This window comes from Lycium barbarum, chromosome 12 (assembly GCF_019175385.1).
Source record: "Lycium barbarum isolate Lr01 chromosome 12, ASM1917538v2, whole genome shotgun sequence".
Classification (NCBI taxonomy): domain Eukaryota; kingdom Viridiplantae; phylum Streptophyta; class Magnoliopsida; order Solanales; family Solanaceae; genus Lycium; species Lycium barbarum.
Window position 1 is genome coordinate 95,449,235 of NC_083348.1, and position 22,041 is coordinate 95,471,275.

General features: G+C 34.3%; 1 protein-coding gene and 1 pseudogene across 1 annotated transcript; both read right to left on the bottom strand.

Annotated features, from left to right (window-relative positions):
• Positions 1-5,175, bottom strand: LOC132621843 (probable beta-D-xylosidase 6). Its single transcript, XM_060336296.1, has 6 exons — positions 4,302-5,175; positions 2,647-2,813; positions 2,440-2,537; positions 2,014-2,361; positions 1,139-1,555; positions 1-952 (listed from the first exon to the last, which is right to left on the bottom strand). Exons 1-6 carry the CDS (start codon positions 5,058-5,060, stop codon positions 360-362), a joined length of 2,382 nt encoding a protein of 793 aa, XP_060192279.1. The 5' UTR covers positions 5,061-5,175; the 3' UTR covers positions 1-359.
• A 14,307-nt stretch (positions 5,176-19,482) lies between these two features.
• Positions 19,483-21,146, bottom strand: LOC132622970 (L10-interacting MYB domain-containing protein-like; annotated as a pseudogene).
• Between the last annotated feature and the right edge of the window lie 895 nt (positions 21,147-22,041).

Below are 22,041 nucleotides of genomic sequence, written 5' to 3' on the forward strand. Positions count from 1 at the left end.
TGCAAAACTTTCACATTCTTATTGAATCTGTAATTGTACAAATGAGCGAGCATACAAATAACAAGTACAGATTCCAAATGTTCATTGCTTGTCACACCCCTAACCTATCTAAATAGATTATTGTTTCTATTATTCCCATGGAAGAATGCTTCTTCCAAATAAACCAGATGGGAGTTAGTCTGATTTATCCTTACATAACAGCACCTGAGCTTGAAATCCTATAATTCCTCAACTTCATGCTCTGGCGCTAGCGCTGAATGAAGAAGAATTGGAGAATCAGGTCACAACAATGTTCATCAGGCAAGAAAAACCTCTGATGCAGATGGCATTTGACGTCCTCATAACCATGATGGCTCTTGTCACATTTCAATGGATACAACATGCTCAATATCATCTAAAACGAGAGTATGTTCACCAAGTGCAAGTATTCTGTTGCCTTGGTCATTTGCAAAGCTAAGAAGCTCGCAAGGATCTACCGAGAGACTTGTTTGAATAGATTTACGTGCTGGGACATGCACACGATCAAATCCCACCAGTGTTTTCAGTGGAGCACCTTGAATATTCTGTGGCACACTTGAGAATAACAGCAGAACATGGCTTCCATCCATGTCCCCATCATTCGTGACAGAGATATGAACGAAGAATTTTGACAACCTACAACTTGGCACTTCGTCAACATGAATGTAACCAAGACTACTGTGTTCTTGGGCAAGTATACTCCTTTTTCGATTAGATTTAGCAAGTGATAAACTCAATCTTTTTGGTGCAGATAAGAGTTGCGAAGCGAAGCTTGTATAGCTCAATCCATGCCCAAATCCATATAGCAGCTCTCCAGTGTAAAATCGATGGGTTCTTCCAGGATAACCATTCGCAGGATCAGCTCTCATATTCATGTTAGTCATTGGCACTTTAGTGAATGACTCAAAGTACCAAGTCATGGGCAATTTTCCACCTGCATTTTATTATAAAAGCTCAACCCACAGCTTGTTCTTATTTTGCAAAAACAGAGGCAAACAGCTATAAATTTCCCCTTTTACACTCTTTCCTTTGCTAAACTAGGTTATACTTCATTGGGCACTAAAACTCATTAGCATATGAAACTAATTGCTATCAACTTCCAGTATGCGTTTATACTAACCTGGGTTTTGATATCCGAAAATTATCTCGGAAAGTGCTTTGCCACCAGTCTCTCCAGGGTAAGCAACCCATAAGATACTAGCAATTCTTGGGTCTTTCTCAGCAAAGGATACATCAACAGGTCCACCACCAGTAAGAACCAACATGATTGGTTTCTTACTTACAGCTGCAAGAGTGGTAACTAAGTTTGTCTGGTAACCAGGTAAAAGAAGACTATATCGGTCATGATCCTCAGTTTCCTGGGATAAATCCAACCCAGCCACAACAAGTACATAATCAGCTTCTTTAGCAATAGAAATAGCATCCTGGAAACCAGCAGTGGAATTGCATCCTACGTCAAGGCAACCATCTGCATGAAGTGTTCTATTTACATGTCCGTGAAACCCCTCACGGATGCTGTTTAATTTGCATGGCACTCCTGTAACATAACAAGGGATAATAAATTACATTAAACAAATTTTAACAAAATATTAACTCAAAAAGGAATTGCCCTGAGCAACTAACTAACTATGAGGACAAGAATAAGAAGACTCACTTGGTGACGTAGAACTTTTCCTGACCAGAATGTACATTTATATTTCACTTTATAGAATAATATTTTCTTAATAGGTTCACAAATCCTTTTCCAGATTTATATCTAGCACTAGCATGAACCTCAAAATTATATGCATCCAATTCGAGCATTTACCTTGTTTAAAAATGACAAACACATACATGTACGAACGAGGACTATGTTCTTCCCCATTTTGATTCCTTTTGGAATTTGCATAAAGAAATAAACATATATTTCTATATTTCGGATGTGATATTGGATTATTTTACTGATGGAGAAAAAGAACAAAGTGTGTCATACCCAAGGATTATGGATTTTCTAACCTGAGTAAGTACCACCTGGACAGCTCACATTTGCCATAGGACCAACTATAGCTAATGTAGAAACACTTCTCTTGTTCAATGGCAAGAACTTCTTATCATTTTTAAGAAGCACAATGCCCTGCCTTGCTGCATCAAGAGCCAAATTCAAGTTATTTGAAGTGCAGACATCTTGAGGTCCAAAATTTGCAAACTGTCCCTTAGCAGGGTCTCCATCAAAAAGACCAAGCCGAAATTGAACAGCAAACAAGTATTGCAGTGCTCTGTCTAGGTCTTCTTCAACCACCTTCCCCTGCTGGAATGCAGACTTCATGTGTAGCAACATGTATGTTCCACAGTTTATATTTGTTCCTGCCAGAAATGTTGAATCAGATTTGGAAAAACAGGAGCTATATGGAATAACAAATTTAATTAGACTGCCAGTAAAACCTGCTTTAAGAGCAACAGCAACTGCATCTTCACGCGATGTGGTGTAATTTTGGTTTTCATATATAGTAGCCACAGCATCACAATCAGAGGTGATGTATCTGATAAGTCATTCAACAATTACACATGAGTTTGAAGTAAGTCTCATTTGAAAAAAGCCTACACGTAGAGGGGAAAAAAAGAAAAAAGAAAAAAAGAAGGAAATATTACCCGTCGAACCCCCAGCCTGTTCGGACTTTATCTAAGAGATCCTTATCTGCACATGCTGGTACTCCATTCACACTATTGTACGAACACATCAAGCAACTGGCCTTACCTTGCTGGATACAGCTACGAAAAGGTGCCTGAAACGTGTCCTCCATATCCTGCTTTGTCACCTAATATGTAAAGTAATAAAGAAATTAACACTAGTATGATTTTCACAATTCCATCGTGTATATGGATTCCTTGGTGTTTGCATTCACCATTACTTGAGCAACTTAATCTGACCCCGACAAAAAGCAGATATTTTGAGGCCAGCCACAGTTCAAGTTGTAGGTGGTTCAAGTGATATACACGTGTATACCAGCCTCAGGGGCGGATGTAGCATGAAAGCTACGGGTCCACGTGAATCCAGTAGCTTTCGCTCATACCTTGTATATGTATTAACAAATTCATTAAATATCTTAAAATACTTGATTGTGAACCCAATAATTAAAGTATATTAGTTTTAGGTCGTTATAGTAACCCACAAGCTCCAAATCCTGGATCTACCTCTATCCAACCCCCGTTCTCCAATAACGAAAGGAGGTATGTAAAGAGAATTCAGAATTCAGAACCAAAAACGGTAACCAGTGACATAACCCTATACTACATAACTCTCTGCCTCTGGCTGATAAAATGTGCAAGGATTTGTCATGTAACTTGAACAATAACAAACAAGAAAAAAAGAAGATTGTATATAAGTTTTGGTGATATTATTGTCTTTCCAGCTAAATAGATGCAAATCGAGATCAGCTAGTGAGTATAAGCTTCAATCAGTGTTTTAAAAGGCGGGGGCGTAAGGCGAGGCGTTTTATGTCTGCCTCAGCGAGGCGTAAGCCCCGAGGCACGAGGCGTAAGCCTCATGGGACTTTAATTTTTAGTATTTTATAAAATGATATAATTATAATAAATACTTTTAAATTGGTTAAATAACGTAAAAAATTGAAGAAAACAATAAATAAGTGATATATATATATATATATATATACACACACATATACATACTCCACCCCCACAAAAAAACTAATTAGAATAATCTATTATACGTACTTACAAGTATAAGTAACTGCTCGTTACTTTTTTGAGATAGTAGAAAACAAGATAAATAATTGGAAAAGAACATATATTAGGCATTCTAGCAATAAAAAAAGGTCTTGACTTTTAAATTTAATGTTTCAGTTCCTTTTTAAAATATTTGAGTAATTACATGTTGACTTTTGAAAATTTGGGCATTATACTAAGGACTTATTTAACAAATTTCGTTTTAGTTTGAAGAAGTTTTCTGGACTTACGCCCCAACAAAAAAAAACTCGCCCCAAACGCCTAGGCTTACGCCCCAACAAAAAAAAAACTCGCCCCAAACGCCTGGGCGTACGCCCCAAATTGCTGGGCGTACGCCTTTGGGGACTTGCGCCCCGACCCATCGCCCCGAGGCATTTTTGGTACGCCCCGCCCCGGGGCTCGCCCCGAGGCTCGCCTCAAAAACGCCTTTTAAAACACTGGCTTCAATGCAATGTAATAAGCTATATGCCAGGCAATAATTTTGACCACCCAAAAGCAAAATCTAGTAAAACAAGAACTGGGAAACTAGCAATTAAGTACAAAGGTTAAAAAAAGTTTACCACAGCATTGAAGTTATATCTGGTAACATCACCCCATTTCTCCAAATCATAAGCAGTAAAATGCTTACAACAAGCTGATAACATTAACCTATCACCATCACTATCATCATCTTCTTTAAGAATCCTCCTAGTTTCCCCAATCCCATGTCTATTTACATCTTTAGCCTTGGAATTCAACTCTTGAAATCCCTTAACATACTCAACAGCATAAGAAGAAACCACCATAGGATCTTCCCCTGGTGTTTCTTGACCTCTTCCCCATCTTGGGTCTCTAAAAATATTAATATTAGGTGCCCAAAATGTAAGCCCAGATTGACCTATATTATACATAGCCCTTGCTTCAATTGCAATAGCTGATGCAATTGAATGCCACAAAGTTCTATTGAAAGTAGCTGCAGTAAGAATAACTTGTGGGAAACTAGTGGCACCTTTAATGGGTCCATTGAAATTGATCCCAGGTCCATTAGTACCAATACCATGAAGTGATTCTGACCACCATTCATATGATGGTAAACCAAGTCTTGGTATTGATGTTGTGTTATCAGAGAGGTGTAGAATTTTTTCATCAATTGTGAGTAAGGAAATTAAGGACTTAACTCTAGTGGAAATTGACAGTTTTTTGTTGCAGAATGGATATTTGTGATGAGGTGGCTGACATGGGAATTGAGGATGTGGATTTGATTTGGTTAAATGAACACTGAATCCAAGGGTGTTTAAGAGGATGAACAAAAATAACAAGAAAGGGATATTTTTGGTCATGTTGTTAAAGTGCAGAGATGGTAGGAAGAAGAATGTACAGTTATCCAAGAATTGTTGACTGTCTGTTACTGTACTTGTTCTAAGCTCGAATTATTTTTATAGTATTTTATAGGTGATGATAATGTAATAGAATTGGATTTATAGCGTATGATTACATAGGCCGTTTTATTGTGGTAAATATAAAAGAGAAATTTACGATGTAAGTCAATATTTAATAAATATTTTCAGAAGTCACATTGCTTTTTTTTTTCCTTCAAAACTAACAGCTTTATCTAAATAACTATCCACACATATTGTCATAAAACTTCCACGAATTAAGGAATCTATTTCCATCCTTCAATCTCTTCCTAAAATCTCTCATCATGCATCTTAATAACTACTAGCGTTTTATCTATTTATATTTCCTACTCATTCAACGCCTAGCCCCTCCCCCCGCTATAATATTTTCCCAGAACTACTCTCAAGCTCTTCTCATTCTATTCCACACTCCACCATAATAACATATAGTAAAAAGATATATATATGTCTATCTAATATTCTAGAATATCCACTAAAATAATATATTTATCCACTTATATAATTAATTATACAATGTATAATTTTATTTTACAAATCTATTTATTCATATTGTGTATATAAATCATGTATAATTATGTAATATAATATGTATATATGTATGGTATAAAAGTTGTATTCATCGTATCATTTTAAAATACTTTGCATATTCATGGTATCTTTTTAATATAAATCCAGTTTTATGTTTGGTATAATTTATACTCCAAATAACCTCAAAATACTAAACTATACTCCAGATAACTTTAAAATACAAATATTATACCATGTATTCATCTTTAATTTGATTAACACTTGAATATAATTAATACTCACAATATTTTGTCTAATGTACACGAATAATTATACCAGTAATATTATGATTATAACGTGTATATTTAATTATACCAATAATATTGCGAGTATAATAATATTTATACTAATTGTACCAATAATATTGTGGCATTAATTTTATTAATGTATATTACTACTTATACCAGTAATATTATGAGTAATAATAATAATAAAATTAAAGATGAAAAATGTATATATAATTAAAGAGAGAAGGTTGAAGGAAGAGAAAGAAATTAAAATCACCATTGTCAATAAAATAATCGCATGGGTTAGTAAAAATAATTCTTTAGAAGCTGAGAAAAAGATAACATCCACTGTGCATGAAATCAGGAACAAAGTTATTGGGATATTTAAGGTACTTAAACTTTTTGTTGGGTTGGGTGACGAAGATATCGGAAGAAAGTAGTTTGTTTTACAATAGGACACTCTTAACTAACATGTCATGGAATGTTAATTGCATTTACATGTTAACGGTACGTAAATATTATCATAAAATTATCTACTTACGTTTTTTTCCCAATATAAAATGTATAGGTAACGGGTGGTGTGTTAATTTTTGGTTGACTTAATTTGTATTGTAATGATTGATTAATCATTACTCTCCAATCTTAATAAGCAACAATAAGTGCTAATTGTGCGATATTACAAATTACGTTACCTCTACCTGACCTTAATGTCTACTTTCTTGGCAAGCCAACCATTTCAATTGATGAACGACAATAAGAAGCTAGTACAACCAGTCAGACTCCAGCCTCGCTAAGTCGTTATACTATGGGAAAATTTCATAAATGACTAACTTAGGAAGGCTTATTTATGCTTGGTAGCTACATTTTACCTATTTACATTACGTAACAAACATATAGCAAAACTCAGCTCTTGTTACTTATTGTATTCATATAAGTCTGTTGCCAGTGGCGTACACAGGATATTTCATAAGCAGTGTCACCATATAAAAGAGTGAACAACTGAATAAATCACTATAATGATATCATATTCTAAAAAGCGAACTCAAATCATATTAATAAAACTCATTTCAAATTATGTTATTACAATTCTCCTGGACGAGATTTCATCTTTTGAAAGGTATCCATAATAGATAGCCTCATTGGAAACATTACTAAATACTTCTTTATCTATATAAGGAACCAAACAACCACTCAAAAGCTCATGATCCATGTGATTTCGTAAGTCAGTCTTAATCAACTTCATCGCAGAGAAAGCTCTTTCAACTGTAGCAATAGAAACTGGTAAAACTAAAGTGAATTTCGCTAGTCGGAACACAAGAGGATACGCTCCATGCTTCTTTATGATAATATCGCTCCATTGAAACTTAGGCTGATGTGATGTAATCTGTACAATTAGTAACTGATACGCCAATAGGGATAAGGAGCGAGAAGAAATTATATTCTAATTGATAAAAGAAATGTTAAGGCTAGGACTTATGAGTTCTTTTAGGGTTTTAACTTTTATGGTAAAAAAAATTCTAATGAATTATACCTCATAGTAACTGCCCTTTTATGCTTGATTTGGGATTTAAATTAACTGATTTTATTGCCTTTTTATTTCGTCCAGTTGATTAGGATTTGAAAGATTAAAAATTAACAAAAAGAATAAGGCTGAGTGGGTTCAAACTCAGGAACTCACCCGCGAATTAAAGTGCCTAACCAACAAACCAACGCCCCAGTTTGCTAAAAGCAGTGTCACTATATTCATTTTACTTTCTAATTTTGTTCTTTTTATTTTTTAAATATGTATATCTAGTAAAAAATTTCGACGAAGCAGTGTCACGTGACACCCTCGGATCAACGTAAATCCACCCCTGTCTGTCGTTGTATTCATAATTTTCCCTTGTTATATTCATGGATACAGTCAATAAAATTTTGCTGTATGCATATAAGTTTGTCGTTGTATTCATAATTATATTTTTTTCGTTGTATTCAAGTTAAACTTCGCTTTGTTCAACTCAACTCACTATATTCACTTTATTATATTTAAAATCAGTTGTATACAAAAAAAAATATCCTTAAAAATACACCCCAAAACACAGAATTTTGCATTAAAAAAATTAAAGAATACATTAAAAAGTGAATACAAGAAATAAATTTCACTCTATTCTCATTGTATTCATTTGTATACAAGAAATAAAATTAAGGAATACACTCAAAACTGAATACAAAAAATAAAATTCCGATCAGACTCCGGCCATATCTGGTGTTTTCCGTCAGGATCTGACGTACACTAAAAAATGAATACAATCGAACCACCAGATTTACAAACCACCATTGTCGCCAACAACAACAACACCGCCGCTGGTCACCAACAGCAACAACACCGCCGTCCAGATCTGACGTACACTAAAAAATGAATACAATCGGACGATCAGATCTACAAACCTCCGACGTCGCAAACAGCAACAACATTGCTGCTGATCACCAACATCAACAACACCGCCATAAATGGTTCATCTAATATTTCCACCACAACTTGTTAAGCTAGAACAATTAATCTGAGGTATAATGAATCATAAAAGCACATGAGATTAAATTAACGCATATGATCTTATAAAGAGACATGTTATACATACTCCGATCTCAATCAATATGGGACTAAGCTTGTGTTTGCTAATAAGCCCGTCGATCCATGGCGTTTTAATTAAGGAGTAAGTTTTCAAGAAAGAGAATGATGGTTGTTGCTTCTGGACCGAGCAGTGGGTAGGGGGGTGGGGGAGAGGGGAGAAAGAGAGATGAGAGAATTACGTTGAAAGTGAATAACGTGATACGAGAGTATTCTACTTGGTATATATGTAGTTATAAATTGTATTTAACATATTATAATTAGCTATGAGATGTAATTATTTTGAATTATAGCTATTAAATATAAATATATAGTAGAGTTAGTTATGCCATTTATCCCTTATAACATTCTGTCACAAACAAGTTGGGCCTAAATGTCATGGCAAATAATCCCAACTGGCCTAGCTTCTATATTCGAATGGGCTTTTAGTGAATTACTGTATTTGTTCCATTTTTTGCAGTCTATGTAATGTGATTGAGCTCGAAATTTGTTATTTTCTCAAAAGAATGAACCCGGGTCAAACATAATGGGTGAAACGACAATATTATTATTAGAATTCTTTTGAGAAAATAACAAATTTCGAGCTCAATCTTTTGAGAAAATAACAAATTTCGAGCTCAATTTGCATAATTCGTAGTTATTGCTTACTATATTAAAGATTGGGTGAATGTCACTCTATTCTTTATGATTGGTTACTCTCCAATCTTTAATATAGTAAGCAATAACTACGAATTATGCAAATTGTAATGCTTCTCAGCTTCTCCAAATAGTAGCCATAGTTTATCTCCGTTGATAAGCCAACCATTTGAATTGGACGACAACAGTACTTTTTTTTTTTTGTGTGTGTGGATTGCCCTTCATTTGGGGTGGTCTTTAAGGTTTGCCCTTCGCTAGGGACCCCTTGGTCACGGGTTCAAATCCCGCTTAGTGATTTTTTATTTTTTTTCGTAAGGCAAAAGTTGTAAAAAAAAAAAAAAAAAAGTAGAATTTCTGTCTTAAGGCAGAACTTGCATGGGGCAGAATCCGCAAATTCTGCCTAAGACAGAGTTATAACTTTGCTTTTTCTGAATTAATGCCTTGCGATTTTTATTTTTTTTAAATTTTCGTCTGAGTGGGTGTTTGAACTCATGACCAAGCGGTCCCTAGCGAAGGGCAAACTTTAAAGACCACCATTTTGAAGGGCAAAACTTAAAGACCACCCCGTAATAAGGGCATTCGTGCTAATTGCCCGCAATAGTATGGTATAGGTCAATCTTTCTTCTTTCCGGGCTAACCCTCTATCTATTAGCTACTTAATAATGAAACTCTCCACATGGGGCCAAATTTGCAAAAAAATCCCACCCGGCCCATCTTTTATTTTAATATGCGCAATTCCTCCATTTTGTTCTATTTTAATTTATGTGACTTCATGCAATGTGGTTGAATTAAAATTTTATTCCTATTCATGAAGTATTGGTGAATTAGATCGTTAAAGTACTATTTGAAATATCAACACCAAAGAAAAAAATTATGTTGAATTGAATTTTATTAGTAGAATGATGTATGTATGGAAAACCATAACCACTAGTCTGACCACCATAACCACTAGTCTGACCACCACTGCTACTGCAATGCTGATTATTATATCCACTCCTGTGTTGATTGTTGTAACCATGATTATTCACTCTATTACTCATCAATGTTGTGGATTCTGAATACTCAGTACCACTAGATGATTCTGGTGTGTTCAACCTTTGACTTTCTACATTTAGGAGCCGTTTGGACATGAGATGAAATCATGTTTGGACATGCAATTTGAATTTCTTAAGTTGTATTTTTTGTTTATAAACATAAAAACCCCCACAAGTTGTGAAAACCATCAAAATTTTCCCAATTCTTATACAATCTTACTAAATGAGTAAATCATAGTTCATAATAAAATTAATACGCTACTAGAAGACTTTTCTAAAAAATACAACATCAATTGATCAAACTTTAGTTCAACAAAAAGGAAAATTTAACATGAATAGTAATGTAACTACTCTTTAATATAATCCTCCCACATGGTACGCACAATATATCTACCAACTTAAGGTTGGTAAATATGACTGGTAAATATATCTACCAACTTATGAGTCTTTTTTTTTTACAAAAATAAACGTATGGGTCAAATTTTACATTTATATTTTTTGAAATCATGATTTCAAATCCCAAATCATGCCTTTTTGGATGATTTGGGATTTCATCTCATGAGATGAAATCGCATCTCCAAACGCTAATTTCATGTCATGATTTCATCTCATGAGATGAAATCGCATGTCCAAACGCCTACTTAGGATGATGGCATAAGCTTGATTTATACTAGGCAGATGACTAATCATCGGCACTTGCTTCTTAGTGTGCTCATATGATTCATTGAGTCCTATTAGGAATTGCCGTAACTTCTGCTTCCTAAAATGCTCAGTATATTCTTTTGATTCAGGACAATTACAGTTAGGATGAGGTGCTAATGCTTCATACTCATCCCAAAGTTCTTTCAGTCTAGAAAAATAAACTGACACAGATGATACACATTGAGTTAGCCTAGTAATTTCCTTATGCAAATAGAATGACCTAGATGTGTTGATCTTATCAAATCTTTCTCTTAGATCCTCCCAGATTTCATGAGCACTAGAAGCATGTATAACACTGTTGATCAAACTCTTAGAAATAGTATTCATAATCCAAGCTAAAACTATTGCATTGCACCTGTCCCAAAGTTCATGTAAACTAGAATCATATGACTCCTTTTTACAAGTGCCTAACACAGATTCTAGTTTATTCTTTCCAAGTAGAGTAATACGCATAGACTTACTCCAAAGTGAATAATTCTTAGATCCTTGCAATTGAACTGAGATAAGCACTGAACCTTGTGTATCTGAAGAATAAATATACAATGGATGATTGTGATGAACTTGATCATACTCTTGACCATTGCTAGAAGTTGCAGCAACATTTAATCGATTTCCTTCAGTATTCGTCATTTTTCCTCCAGAAAATAGTGATCAGTAACAAACTTGTATTGAATTAAGTACTGGACAATCAGAATCTTCAAGATCTAGACTCTCTGTCGCTCGATCTTTTCTGATTTGAAGACTATACAGTAACTTCAACTTCGATTCAGTTTATAGAGAATCGATTTATACTGAGCTAGGATACGTTCATCCAAAGCTCTGATACCGTGTTAAACGAGCTCAGTAATGGTGATACAAGTAGACATTAATAGAGATGAAGAAGAAAGGAGAAACTAAAGAGAAATTGTATTCATTCAAATGAAATGGACAATATGAAAATCTGTACATTTACAATGATTGATCACCTATTTATACACAATGAGCTAATCTAATAACTACCTAACAATCTACATGATTAACTTAAGCTCCTATCCGACTTCTAACTGCCCGTATACAGCTGGCATACCACTGATATACAACTGGCATAACTAACTCTAACTAACTCTTTTATCAGTTGTACTCCACCTTGTTCACGTTCAAAGTTGCAAAATCAGTTAGAGAAAACTAATTTTCTTTGTTTAGTAAGATGTTAAGAGAGGGATCTTCTCATGTTTAACAAGTGTTATTATGTTCTCACGCGAACCATTGCTCTTCTTTTAATATAGTTAATGTTTTCAATAGAAACATGACACAAGGATTTAGTAAATTAGGTAACTAATTGCCCTTGAAAAAAAATGTGTTCCTTGTCATGATGATTAAATTTTGGAGGATTGCACATTTAAAGCAAAACAGAATGTCGAAAGTAGGACAAAAGAAAATCTAAGTTTTAAGCATCGAGTACTAAATGCAACTTGGATTTAACATGAGTTTAAGTTTTGTACACTTTCAATGTATAATTCTTTTACACTGCTAAAGCAGCTAACCAACATTTTTCAAATCATTTTCTTTTCTCCGAAATTCAAACACTATATCTTTTTCCTTTTCGCTAATCTCTCTCCTTGGAAACCCTATGTCTTCATAACTCATCAAATTTGGTAATTCATTTTCTCTCTCTGGCTTTACCACCCTGTCTAACCTGCATCCCTCCCCTATCTGTAGACTGTACATTGCATATGTAGTTTTGACGGACTGCTTGTGGAGGAATGATTTGAAACCATAATATAGAAGTATTGCGGAACAAGAAAAACAAATTGTGAATGGAGAAATTTTCTGTGTTATTTCTACTGAGTATTTCACTGTTGCTATACATTATAATTATATATAATAGAGGATGTTGTGCTTTTTTCGTCCTTAAGGGTAAACGTGTCAACCGGTCCGGTTTAACCGGTTCAAACCAGTAACCGGACCGGTAGAACCGGTTAACCGTTTATTTCTTACCGGTCCGGTTCCGATTTTTTTGAAACCGGAACCGGACCGGTTAATTTTTTTTTTTTTTAAATATAGCCGTTGCGGTGCTGGGCTTATGGACGTTATTGGACCGTTGGCAATAGTCCATAAATTAATTCCCCTCCCCCCCCTCCCCCCAACCCCCCAAACTTTTTTTTAACACTTTAACCCATTCCCCAACCCTATATAAACCCTTCTTCATTTTCATTTTAATCCACACCAATTCACTCTTCTCTTTCTCTCAAATCTCAATCTCTCAATTATAGTTACTTTGCAATAATTAGCCACTTTAAATTTCTCTCAAATAAATATTATAGTCTTATTCTAGTTTCAATTATTAATTTTACAATTATAATATTGTTGGTGGAGTTGGTGATTTTGCAACAATCCGAAGTAGCTTTGGTGGATTTGCAATTCTAGCCGCCTTCACTTTGTTGGAAATTAATCCGGCAACTTATTACCTTCGTTCCAACTCTATCTTTATTTTTCGTAATTTAATTTACGCAATTTAAATTAATTCTATTTAATAATGTCAAAGAGATTAAGACGTGGTGCCGGTAGTAGTAGTCGTATTGTTAGGGGTGCGCTTAATGAGGAAACATTTGTGGAAGAAACACCTAATTTAGGTATTGATGTTGGTAGAAATAATCCACTTTTAGGTCATGAGGCAATGCAACAACATTTTACCAATACTTTTAATGAAGAGTTAGATGATGATGATGAAACACAACCCCCCGAAAATCCCATAGGAGATACATGTCCTGCACAATCACATACACAAGACAAACCGCCTAGAACTCGTAAGCAACAGCTAAAGTTTGAAAATTTATGACTAAGAATAGGGAAAACCAAACAGCTACGTGTACCCTATGTGGACAAGTATTTAGTTTTAAGCAAGAAACTGGTAAGGATGGTGGAACGGGTACACTAAATGGTCATATGAGAACCAAACATATGGATATTTGGGGAGAGCAAACGGGTTCAAATGTGGGGGGGATTCAAATGACGATAGACCCACGAACCGGTAGAAATTTTAAGTATGACAAGAAAAAAGAGCATGTAGAAATAGCTAAAATGGTAGCTTATGATTGTTTACCATTTTCCTTTCCCTCAGGTTTGGGGTTTGTTACTTATATTCAACGTTGTTATAATCCGTTATTTGAGGGTATTCCTAGAAGTACTTGTAGAGCCGATGCTATAGATTTGTTTAAAAAATATAGATTTTATTTGCGCCATGTATTTAATTCTTTAAATTGTAATGTTTGTCTTACCGCTGATTTGGGTTTTAGTATTAACCATTTAGATTTTTTTGCTATTACATGTCATTGGGTTGATGACAACTGGGTTATGCAAAAAAGAATTATAGATTTTTTATATGACGAAGGAAAAGGTCGTCACGATGGAAAATTTTTAGCCGATTCAATGTCTACTATTATGAGATTTTTTAACATTTATAGAAAAACACTTTGTATTGCTTTAGATAATGCTTCTAATAATACAAAGGCGATAGGTCTTATAAAAAGAGAACTAAACCCTCCGCTAAGAAATATTTTTCATGTAAGATGTAGTTGTCACATTTTAAATTTAATTGTTAAAGATGGTCTTGTGCATTTTGATGATTCTGTTCAAAAAGTTAGAGATGTTGTTGCGTTTCTTTTTTGTAATGCTAATAGGGGAAGAATTAGAGATTTTAAGAATGCTTGTGTGGAAAATAACCTTAGACCTAGGAAAATTCAAGTAGAAATTGAGACTAGGTGGAACTACACTTACATTATGCTACAACAAGCATATGAGTATAGGATTCTCATACAACAAGTTCACAATAAATATAATACTGATAGTGATGATTGGTTAAATTATTCGCATTGGGAAGATGTTAAAGAATGTGTTGGCCTCTTAGAAAAATTTTATAATGCAACTCTTGTTTTTCTAGACAATTCTATCTCACGGTAACCGGAATTTTAGCCTACTTAGCGGAAATAGCTAGAGTTTTACAAGAGTATAAATATAAACCCGATTATCAAGTGGCTATTTTTGAAATGATAATCAAATTTAAGAAGTATTTTTTCCCCATCCCAACTTTATTTATATTGGGTTCCCTTTTAAATCCTTGTTTAAAAGTGTCTTATACTAAAAATTTGGTTAGTCAAATTTATACATTTTTAGAAATTGAAGAGGGAGTTCAACCATCTTTTGCTGAAGCCGATCTCGCTATTAATGATGAGTTTAGAAAAGTTTTTACTCATTATTCTAGTTTGGAAGAACGTGCTACACCCGTTGTTCCACACCCTACTACTTCTCAGAGTAGCAAAAAGGGCTTGTCGGGTTTAAAAGTTTTACATTCACAGCCAACTTCTTCTTGTACTGCAAACTTTGATGAATATAACTTTTATTTGATGCAGCCAAATGTGGATATCAAGGAACTGGATGACTTGGACGTCTTAGCATGGTGGAAGAAGTACAAGGCAAGTTATCTGATACTTTCAAGAATGGCTCGAGATATCCTTACGGTTCAAGTATTAACCGTGGCTTCGGAGAGCGCATTTAGCCAAGGAAGACAGCAAATTGGAGACCATAGACATTCATTATCCGGCTTTAGCTTGCAAGTACTAGTGTGCATTCGCGATTGGATAAGATCGGAGCGACGCAACCAAAACTTAGAAGCGGAGGAAGGATAAGAGGAAGAAATTGAAGATTTGATAGCTAGTGGACCGGACCAAATGGAAGACTTTGAAGATATTTCCATGACCGAATATGATGTGGGGGAAATTAACGAAATGGTTCAAAATTGGTGATTTTATTATTCTACTATTTCTGTACAACTCATGTATTATTTGCAAGTTAAAAAAAACTACAACTTGCAAATAAATGTTATCCAAGAATGAATAAAATATATGGCTCATTGAGCTTTCTTCTATTTACTTGTGTTCATATTAAAAATAAAAACTAGAAAGTTATATACTTGAAAAATAACTAAAATATATTAAGAATATACTTATAATGTATAGTATAGTATAAGTATAACTTAAACATATATATATATATATATTAAGTTATACATATATATAAGTTATATATAACTTAAACATATTTATATATATTAAGTTATATAACCTAAGTATATTGATACATATATTGATATATATATATATATATATATATATATATATATATATATATATATATATATATATATATATATATATAAGTTATATAACCTAAGTATATTGATATATATATACGTATATTTTTACTATATTTTAGGTATATGTAGTATAACACTATAACTTAAGCATATAACTTAATATATATATATATGTATACACGTATATTCTGTATTGCTGACTTGCTGGTAGCCTGTTAGTCAGTAAATATTTAAATTTTACTTATAAACTTGTATAACATATGTAAATATACCTACAATATACTAATAAATATTATAATATATATATATTCTACAAAAAACAAAAAAAAAGTTTTGGAGACTTTGAACCGGACCGGTTCCGGTTTGAGGTTTCAAACCGGTAAACCGGTTAAACGGTTCCCTAACCGGTTACCGGTCCGGTTCCGGTTAACGGGCTGAGTTTTCCCTCTTTTATATATTACCCTTGAGTCAGTTTTATTTTACTTCAGTTGCCACCATGTAATTTGGTAAATAATGGCAACTTTTGAGATATTTTTTGGCCCAAATTTAGTCTCCAGTCCCTCTTGCGTCATTCATGTATTGATGGTTAGTCATTGGTACATGGATAAATCCACGTGTGCTGCTTTTTCTTTTTAGCCTTTGTCAACAAAACAAGAAAATCTTAAAACTTATAAGGGTCATGCAGAAGCATTTAGAGACCGTTCGGATGGGCTTAAAAAAAGTGACTTTTATGTATAAAGTGTTTTTAGAACTTTTAAGTGCTAAAAGTTATTTTTATAAATAAGCAGTTAAGTGTTTGAATAAAAGTGTTTATGCTGAAAATAAGTTGTTGATGTGTTTGGTAAATAAGTGTTGTTAAGCACTTATTTTCTATCAAAATGACTGAAATACCCTTAAAGCTGTTAACACCGTGAATAAGTTGATTTAAAAGATTTTTAAACTCTAAAGTTGATTCAAATCAAAAGTAATTTATATTTTAAAATCACTTCCACTATAAAATGTTTATTTAAGTTAATTTTTTATAAATACATGTTACTTAAGGGGGGGTGCATGAGCTAAAAGAGACACTTATTTTGGAATGAAGGGAGTAATATCTTCTTGATTTATTTCATTATTGGAAATGTATTTATATTGATTTGTTGTTTCAAGAAAGAGTTGTGTATTAATTATGAGAATATTAATTGAACTATTCTTCTTCCTCCAACAGATATATCCTATGTTAACGGTGAAGAGTGGATTTTACAAGATTTAATGATACGTTATGGCACTGATAACATTTTTGGACTTGCTCTAGGGAAAAGTTTGAATATTCTCACCATTGAACTTCATGATGATAATTGCACTTGCAATGGATACAACTCTAAAATCAGTTTTCAAAAGATTGTTCTACCCCAACTTCATGTGAAAATTTATGAAATTTTTGTCCATTGGATCGGAAAAAAGTCTAAAGAAGAGCCTCCACATTTTGAACAATTACATAATTGAAGCACTAGATGAACGTGCAAGTAGAACAAAAACTTCTAATTCTAATAATGATGATCTACTATTGGCATTTATGAAAAAATCGGAAGCAAATGGACATTTTTTGCCTAGGACTACTATAAAGAGCACAATTTTTTTAATAAGTTAGGATCAACATGACTTAAAAAAGGGTAATACAATTCATATTTCAAAGATGGAGAATTTGACACTAAAAGTGCTAATACAACCGAAAGCACTCCACTATAAAAAGAAGAAGTGAAAAATATTCATATAATACAAGCATCAAGCATTAGAAATGTCACTAGCAATCATATCACGAAACCCCATCCAATAGACATCATTTTGTTCTCCTACATTTTCGACATCTACATTGTTAGCTCTTGAAGTTGTGCCAATATCATTAGAATCAACCGATGGAATATAGCTCTCCTTCTTGGTTGTTTGGAATGCATCATCCACATTGCATTTCTTTCTAATATAATTGTGAATGACCATAGTAGCAAGTACGATGTCCCTTTGTGTGTCAATGTGATAGTATGACATGTCTCTCAAAATAGACCATCTTGCTTTCCAAACGCCAAATGTGCACTCTACTACATTTCTACAAGAAAAATGTAAATAGTTAAATTTCTCAATGCGTCCTCTTGGCTCTTGCAATTGTCGAGTTGCACCGCGGCGAAATTCAGCTAGGTGATATCTTACATTATTTCCTTTGTATGGAGCCATGTATCCTTTCATGTGTGAATATCCTGCATCAACTAGATAATATTTGTTTACGCGTGGATGTGGAAAGTTGAGCTCTTCTCTACGAAGGGCCTCAGCAAATATACGACTATCGTGAGCTGCTCCTTCCCACCCAGCCCATGCAAATGTAAAACACATATTAAAATCAACAACGGCGAGAATATTCTGAGTCGGATAACCTTTACGTCAAATATATGGTATCTCTTGACCTTGCGGTAATCTAGCTTTAACATGTGTGCCATCAATTGCTCCAATACAGTCCTGCAAGAAGTGAATGTAAAATAAAAAACTTGGGATCCATTTTTTTCTCGTTGAATTCTAAGGGGCAAGAAACTATCATAAAGCTTTTGTTATATAAGGGTAGTAAAGATACAATGCAGAATAACAAATTATCATAAACGGGTTACTTACTTTAAAGAAAAGGAGATATCTTTGTTTACATGGCTTGTGATCATCGCAACCATCATTATAATTTGGATGTGGTTGAATGATATCTCTTGCAAGCTTACAAACGGCCTTTAAAACACTATGAAAGTGTCTATGAATTGTCTCTCCAGAATGTTGAAAGATATCTTGTATCATTCGATTTCCAACTCCATGTGCACAAGTCATCAAGAATATGCCTAACATTTCATGTATAGACATTCCACGAGTGGGTTTAAGCCCATATTTATCAGTTAGGTCATTGGATAGATCAATGAACACCGCCTTCTTCAGTCGAAAATTTTCATAACAACGAGTCTCATTTCCTCGTAATATCTCTTGAATAAACTCATTTCCAGAGCGCATTGCTGTACAACAAGGTTCTTTGCATAGGTATTTTTCACAATACATCAAAATGTATTTACATGTTATATGACATAAAGCCATCCGCTCCTTCTCATCTTGCTCTTTCCGAATCTCTTCTAGTTCTTGATCTTCGTCATCTAACAAATCACTTAAATGAGGAGATACCACATTTCTAATATCCCAACTCTCCATTTAACTGAAAATGGAAATGACTCAAATTAGTAAAAAATGAAAGTTTTTCCAACAACCCAATTTCAAAATTTTTTAGAAACTCCATTGTTTCAATGCACTCATATCTATCTTCGGAAAATCACATTGTAAATCTCAAATTACTATTCCATCAAAGAAAAACAAGCACAACAATACATAAAGTTCCCACATTCATTAAAGCCAACACAACAACAATAACCATAAGGTCTAAGGATACAACCACAACGTCAACACAACATTAACAATACATAAAGTTTACACGTACAACCATAAGATTTAGGGATACAACCGCAATGTCTAAACAAGAAGCAATAAGTAAAGTTTACACGCACAACCATAATGTTCGAACATTAAACAATAAAAATATTTAACCATAGCAACACAATCAGCCCATTTTCTCAAGGTGTAACTGATAGTTATACTCCAACCAAGATTTCCGAGCTTCATCAGTTTCCATCTTAAGAAACGGTTGACGTGCATCCTTCTTAAGAAACATGTTGCAAACATAGTTGTACTTTCCACTCCCAGCAGGAATATCAGAAAAATTTGCCAACATATTCATACACTTATTGATGATGGGATCATCTACCGAAGGGGTTATAGCAGTGCTTTTACTAGACATAAACTCCACTAGAGAGTGTATATCCTCTCTTATTGATGTCGCACCAGATTTTGCCTTATTTTTTTTTACTTGATTGCTAGTGCCAGTATCATCAATGGAACCTCGTCTTTTAAGTGACGGCTTAGGAAACATAATAGAATCCACATTCTGTGTATCATCACTTTCATCATTCCCTTCATCACTAGGATTGATAAAGTGTTCTTTGTCATAGCCACCAATATTATTTGTTCCTTCTTCATCAAGATCTACTCTAATGCCACACATTTGTTCTTGATTCGCTGCACGTGCTCTTTCTCCAGTAGCAACAATATCATAAAACAACGCATCATAGCGATACCATATAAGTGAAAGATCTATTTTCTTGAACTTATTGTATCGATCATCCTCCTGTAACAAAAGAATCAAAACTACTTTAAACTAACCAAGAAATTTAGCAATGAAAGAAAAAAGAAAGACATATAGAAAAATGTGAGAGATGTACCTTAATTTTTCGCTCCCACCAATCATCATCTGTCATAATTGTATTTTTCGTGGCATCCCATCCTAAACCTGTCTCCCCTCTCATCAACTTCTTAAAAAGAATCAAATCTTTTTTCATGTTATCCCAATGATTTTTCATTTGTTTTTTTATCATAATTTCTTCCCGTGGCTCTATTGAATTCTTCAACAACATTATTCCATCCATCTCTATTTAAATGAGTGTGTGGTCTACGTCCTTGTCTAATCTGATTTTCACACAAATCTATAAATTTAATGTTGGCATCATCATCCCACTTAGCATTACTTCGTGCTTTACTAGTTTCCGACATGATTGAATGTAAACAATCTGAAGAAAGGAGAAATAAACGTTCATGAACTCTGCAACATCATAATATTGGCAGCCCAATAACTAAACACACAACCACAATTCCCTAGTCACAGCTTTTTGTACACATACCAAAATAGAGAGATAATAAAGAAGAAGTGGAAGCATAAAAAATATTTGATTATTTGAATGTACCGAGAGTGGAGAAAAAGAGGCAACAAAGAGCATGGAGACAAAGATGCAACAAAGAGCAATAGTAATAGAATAGACTAAAAGCTCGCAACTGCGGACTGCAGCCAGCAACAACCAGCAGCCGCAGCAACTAGTAGCAGCCACCAGCAGCAGCAGCTGCAGCCCGCAACTGCAGCCAGCCAGCCGCAGCAGCAGCCAGCAGCAGCAGCAACCAGCAGCCGCGGCAACCAGCAGCAGCCACCAGCAGCAGCAGCTGCAGCCCGCAACTGCAGACAGCAGCCGCAACAACCAGCAGCCGCAGCAGCAGCCAGCAGCAGCAGTTTGTTACGCATTGGAAGTTAAAACAGTTTGTTACTTTCATTATCATTACGCATTGGAAGTTAAAACAGTTTGTTACTTTCATTTCTTTTGAATTTTATACTACTGTAAAGTTATCTTCTACAATTTCATAGTTTAATCTTTTATACAAACTATTAAATATTTGTGGAGCTTATGCCCTTGCATCGAGAATTACATTTCGCCCCGTCATAAGAACAACAGTAAATTTGCTTTCATGTGATTTGTAAGTCAAGAATTCGAGCCGTAGAATCAGTCATTAAAGTTTGTGTGCGGCTTTTTCTTGAACCATGCATGAACCTAGAATGTTTCGTACACCAGACTGATCTTTTCTATAAGAAATATGTTCTGCTCAACGATTGAAACTACGACTTGCTTTCTCAGATTACTATCAACTTGCTCAGTGACTCCTCTGTTCTAAGTCTTATTCTAAACCTTTTTTTTTAGAGAATGGGATGAGAGATTCTTACAGAAAATATTTTGATATTGTTATATTGCAGATTAAAAAAATTTCACTGGACATCCTAAAAAGAAGCTCAAAAACATGGGTGCCTACACTAGTTAACGAGCTCGACACAATGTTTGGAACTTTTGAATCAGATCTTTCAAAATCCAATTCAGCTTCTCTCCTCCCTACAATGCAAACATTCCTCTTCAACTTCTTCTCACTCACTCTCCTCGGCACCAACCCGGCAGCCTCACCGGAGATAGCTGAATCCAAATAACAAATCATATGCATCCTATACATAACAACGAACTCCACAGAACACGTGATGCTGCATTATATTCTATTCTCCTTTGGTATCTGACTATAGCGT

Coding starts and splice junctions, on each gene's coding strand:
- LOC132621843 (XM_060336296.1), bottom strand. CDS start 5,060: ATGACCAAAAATATCCCTTTCTTGTTATTTTTGTTCATCCTCTTAAAC. Junction 2,538..2,646: donor ACAGGCTGGGGGTTCGACGG/GTAATATTTCCT, acceptor ATGACTTATCAG/ATACATCACCTCTGATTGTG. Junction 2,362..2,439: donor TGCTGTTGCTCTTAAAGCAG/GTTTTACTGGCA, acceptor CATTTCTGGCAG/GAACAAATATAAACTGTGGA.